Source organism: Podarcis melisellensis (assembly GCF_964234715.1).
Source record: "Podarcis melisellensis genome assembly, chromosome: 5".
Taxonomy (NCBI): domain Eukaryota; kingdom Metazoa; phylum Chordata; class Lepidosauria; order Squamata; family Lacertidae; genus Podarcis; species Podarcis melisellensis.
This window is the reverse complement of record NC_138537.1, coordinates 61,601,504-61,606,517: the sequence shown is the minus strand read 5'-3', so window position 1 is coordinate 61,606,517 and position 5,014 is coordinate 61,601,504. Positions and strand designations below refer to the sequence as shown.

Below are 5,014 nucleotides of genomic sequence, written 5' to 3'. Positions count from 1 at the left end.
ACAACACACTATCAAGCCCTAAATCAAGCATAAGCTGATCTTGCTAAATCGATCACAGGTGATGGGCTCTTGTCTAATTTTATATCAGGCTTCTCCAGATGTTGCTGTTCTGCCCCATGACCTAAATTTAAGGGGCAGCTTGAAGCTGGTCTGTGTTAAGCCCTCGTTTAAATGTCAAAACTCAGTTAAGGTCTTGCTGAATGAGTTAGCTTTTTTAAAAAAAACAACACATTGTAGTTATTTATTTTCATCCCAATTTCCCACTCATATCTCTGTGCAAAATATATTCAAAACCTATGTATTCAGGAATCTCAGTAGCTATAAATATAGCTCTGGAAGAGCAGACTTTAGTGCAAATCCTTCTGTGGGTCAGCAGCATTCCTGACGATTGACTCAGAGGGGCAGGAAGACAGTTCTAGGGTCCTGGCATCCTATGAAGTAGGGCATGGGCCAGAGAGCACCAGGTTGCCCTCCAGAGTTGCTTCTGGGATCCAGAGTTGGAGCTGGCATTGGAGGGAAGGGGATGCCAGAAGGAACAGCTTCCCTCCCAGCGAAAGTATGCTGGTGTGGAGAGTAAACATAGGACACAGGCCCACTTTGAGGTCCAAAAGGGATGGGGCTGTAAAATGGCACTGCATGAAAAGGTTCGGGTCTTATCTCCTGCAACTGACGCTTCAGTTTCATCCGTCGGTTCTGGAACCAAGTCTTGATCTGTGGACAGGGGAGAGAGAAGTGGATGAACTAATGGAGGAGCCCTTCATTGGTCAACAAGAGCATTCTCCCTCACTCAACCACTTTTATGTTGAAATCCTTCTGCTTCTTTAAAATTTCCCACACCACCATGTCATTTCCAGATTGTCATTTTTTTGGTGGTGGTGGGTGGAGACCTTGAACCTCACGCTGAAGGAAAGGCATAATTTAAAATGCAGTAAGAATTGTTTAAAGTTAAGAAAAGTCAGTCAAGGAAATTCTCTCATGCACACATCCATACCCACCTGCCTCCCCAAAAGTAGCTAGATTATGTTATTGTCTTTTACTCAGTATAATAGTCATTTTAGGGTCTATGTTTGTCAGGAGTTGAGCCAGTCTGGTCGCTTACCTGCACTTCGGAGAGTTGCATCTTACTGGCCAGTTTGCGTCTCTCTGCAGCGCCCAAGTACCTGTGACGCTTGAAGGAGTTCTCCAAGGTGCTGATCTGCTCCACGCTGAAAGCGGTGCGCAAGCGGCGGCTGTTGGTGCTTCTACTGCCGCTGCCGTCTTCTGGGGTCTGGCCCTCCGAGAGGCTCCCTTCGCCGTCCGAGCTGCCTTCCGTTGCACTCCACGTCCGCTTGGGAGCCTCAGACGCCTCTGGCAGAAAGAAGAGACAAAAGCCAGATGGTCAGGGACACGCCCACCGTGGAAATCAATAGCGGGTAAAGGAACACATTTCCCACGTTGGGATAAACTGATGTTTTATCCCCCTCAAAATCCTAGGGCAGCAAGCTGGGCTCCGCTATTTCCGGCTCATTCGTCCAGCCTACATGCATGTCTTATAAAAAAAAAAGAGCCCCATTGCACTGAAGAGAAATTACTCCCAATATAAGTATGCATCGCATTGCAGTTTTAGCGCCGTTCATTCACAGCACCGGGAAAACACTTCCATTATCCTCTATTTTATTCTGCTCTATCAATCGCTCTCTTTGAAAACCCCGAACTATTTCACAATAAAAACATCAATAACAACACCCACAAGCGACTTCTAGGCCAACGCAGAGAAGACTGGGGGTGGGGAGATCTCCACTTAAAAGACTTGACTTGTTAAAAGAGAAAGGACTTCAATAGATGCCGAAAAGATAATAAAAGAGGTGACCGACTGATGGGAGGCAGTTGCAAAGGATCTGAACCGCCACACCAACAGTTGCGATTCCCTTCCCCTGCCCTGGATAGTTTGTTGATAAGAGCACGAGACTTTTAATCTCAAGAGTCGTGGTTTCGAGCTCCACGTTGGGCCAAGTGACCCTCGTGGTCCCTCCTGGGTGCTTAAGTCTTATAGAGCTGGTTAGGACTTCCCGCACAGGATCGGGATATATTTCAGCCAGGTCTTCACCCGCAAAGTTGGCTTTTAGTTTGACAGATAGAGGTGGAAACACAGGCCACTATTTCCAGGTGGAAAGAAGGGCTCGGATTGGTTTTCGGGAAAGCGGCTTGCGATCAGCTCGCAGCTCGGCCTTGTCAAAAGAACTGGCGGGAGGCAAAGGACCTGATCAGTGGCCGGGAAACCGGAAAATAGTAAGTGGCCTATACTCTATTCCGTGCTCGATTGTTAGGAAAACCGAGCAAGTGTCTCGCTTCCCATTATTAATGTTGCCGCCTTTCCAACCTCCTAGGCTTTCGAACCAGCGTCCCCAGAAAACCCCTTCGTGCCCCGACGGGCAATATTCCCCACGTTGGAAAGTCCGGCTAGACTAGAGAGCACTAGGATTCGCCCTTCCCCAAAGTTGCATTATTCCGTCGAAAAAAAGCAACAGCAGGGGCACTTGCTTCCGAGGAATTGCGAGTTTAGAAACCTGGAGATCAATATAAAAGACCTATAAAGATAATAAGAGCCGTGCTGGATTCAGGCCAGCGGCCCAGCAAGTCCGGCGTCCTGGTCTTAACAGTAGCCAACCAGATGACCTCCGTTTCCCAGCAGCTGGTATCAATCAGGACACAAATTGGAAGTAGAGTATAGTGAAGGCAAATTTATAGCTTCTCCTCCATGAATCGGAGCCTGCTAGAGAAGTAGTACCTGCTGACGTCGAGGAGGAATCCACTTTCTTCTGGAGCGAAGGGAGATGTTCAGAAGGCGGTTCGTGACCTCTGGGAACGACTTTTTCCCCGACCGGCGTTCGTTCTCTCCCGGCAGGACGGCAGTTAGACGGAGGCTCGCTCTGCTGGGTCCGGATGTCGTCGGGGAAGGCCGAAGACGCGGTTGGGCTGACTCCTTCCCTGCTCCGGGCGTGGTTGGTGGCTTGGCTGCTCTGGGAGAGCCACTCCACCGAGAAGGGAGCCTTGGTCATGGCGCGCTTGCCGTCGGGGGGTTAGACGAGCCCGGGTCCTGTGCGCTGGATGAGCTGAAGCCTTTGGACGCGCAGGCCGTGACGCGCCTCTTCCCTTATATGGGGCGCCCCCAAGCAAACAGCGACAGGGGTAAACACAACATCAAAGGCCAGATAAGTACTGGCTCATTATCATGCCTCTCCGACAAAAGAGGTTGTTCGCACATTTTCCAAAGCCCTGGTAGGGCTGGCTCCACCATGTCTACCGAGAGATCGTTTCATTGGATTGTAAGCGATTTACAGGACTTGTCACATCCTTTATCCGTCTATGCAAATGTTCGCTTACTGCCCGACTCGATTGAAGGAGGCTTCAAAAGGCAAGCGGGGAATTTCAATACCCCGCGCTCGGAGCAACGGCCATTTCTTCTTTATTCTTTTTTTTTTCAAATACACATTTCGGAGAAAAACGGGCCTGGATATCATTTGCCGTCTTCTTCAGACTGGAATGAGGACCCGTTTCAGAGTGTATTTCCTTAAAGAGCTGCCAAGGTCGTAAAATGGATGTCAGAGAAGGCAAAGGTGAGCTTTAATGGGGGAAAGAAGCACCGTCGGTTGTTGCTGTTCAATGAGAGTTAAGCTTTTTCCATTCAGTATAGCAGGGCCAGGCAAGCTACATTTTTTGCTGGACCCCCAAGATCCAAAAGGCCCTTCCAATGAAACAATCCAGGCAGTTGTTTTGTGTGCAAGGCCTGGAGTTCACAGGCCTTCTAGGAAAACACCTCTTCCTGGTTCTCCCCAAGCTGCTTCATAATCTACAGAGGGTCAGAAGAGCTGCGTTGTTGCTTTCATTGTTGAGCAGTTGGGAATCAGACATCCTGGCTGGTCCATTGCAGATTGCTGAGAGATCCAGGAGCAGACCCCGAGCTCCTAGACCTCTCAAGCCCTGCAAACCCCAGCAATTGCACCGGCCAGGTTTTGAGGTTTCTGCACTGTTGGTTATAATTTATTACTGCCCATCTCCCTCCCTCTCTCCTCTCCAAAATAACAGTTTTGCCTCTTCAAGGCACTCCATGGTCCTTCTCCCTTCTTGGTGTAGTGGAATAGTGCTAGCTGTAGGACTCCAAACTCCCATCAGGTCTAGCCAGGATGGCCAGTGGTCAGGGATAATTTGAGTCAAATCCCATCAACATGTAGAGTGTACTATTGGTATTCAGGAGAACAGCAGTTTCAAGGGAGAGAATGAAAAACATATTAAAACTTCCCTGAGTGCAATTTAGAAGGAATACAGATTAACATTTGGTGGACCCTGGGGTTAAAACGTTGGGCTCCTAGGACCTGGAAGGCCAGGGTTCAAAGCCCAACTTGTCATAAAGCTCACTGTTCTGAGAGCAGTCACCCACTTTTAGTGTAAATTATTTTGCAGGGTTGTTGTGAAGGGGAAATGAGAAGGGGGATGTCATGCAGTCCACATTGAACTCCTTGGAAGAGAGGTGGCATAAGTAATAAGTAAATGAACAGAATTCTCACAAACAGCCCCCAATATGGGTTATTTTGAGAGTTTGTTGCTGTCCTAAGATCGCGATTTAAGATTCATGACTGGTTGGGGTTTTGAACCTAGGTCACTGCCAGTCTTGCTTTACACCATGTTGACTTTCCCAGGTAGTAGTGAAAAGGGCAGGCCATAGTTGGTGTGTTGTGATATGCAGGTATGTGCATATGTTTGTTTTCAACATTACAGTGGTACCTCGGGTTACAGACGCTTCAGGATATAGACGCTGCAGGTTACAGACTCCGCTAACCCAGAAATAGTACCTCGGGTTAAGAACTTTGCTTCAGGATGAGAACAGAAATCGTGCAGCAGCGGCGCGGCAGCAGCAGGAGGCCCCATTAGCTAAAGTGGTACTTCAGGTTAAGAACAGTTTCAGGTTAAGTACGGACCTCCGGAATGAATTAAGTACTTAACCTGAGGTACCACTGTATTTCTACAGTGAAATCTA

General features: G+C 48.4%; 1 protein-coding gene across 1 annotated transcript; it reads right to left on the bottom strand.

The window, feature by feature from the left end:
* Positions 1 to 260: 260 nt before the first annotated feature.
* LOC309370110 (uncharacterized protein) lies at positions 261 to 3,041 on the bottom strand. Its single transcript, XM_081911515.1, has 3 exons — positions 2,768 to 3,041; positions 1,100 to 1,347; positions 261 to 711 (listed from the first exon to the last, which is right to left on the bottom strand). The coding sequence occupies exons 1-3, from the start codon at positions 3,036 to 3,038 to the stop codon at positions 394 to 396; spliced, it is 837 nt and encodes a 278-aa protein (XP_081767641.1). The 5' UTR covers positions 3,039 to 3,041; the 3' UTR covers positions 261 to 393.
* Positions 3,042 to 5,014: the final 1,973 nt, after the last annotated feature.

What these genes read in the sequence shown, in the direction of transcription:
- LOC309370110 (XM_081911515.1), bottom strand. Translation starts at nt 3,038, where the DNA reads ATGACCAAGGCTCCCTTCTCGGTGGAGTGGCTCTCCCAGAGCAGCCAA. An exon ending in TTCCTCCTCGACGTCAGCAG is followed by an intron (nt 1,348 to 2,767) that starts GTACTACTTCTC and finishes TCTTTCTGCCAG; the next exon opens with AGGCGTCTGAGGCTCCCAAG. An exon ending in TGCAACTCTCCGAAGTGCAG is followed by an intron (nt 712 to 1,099) that starts GTAAGCGACCAG and finishes CCCTGTCCACAG; the next exon opens with ATCAAGACTTGGTTCCAGAA.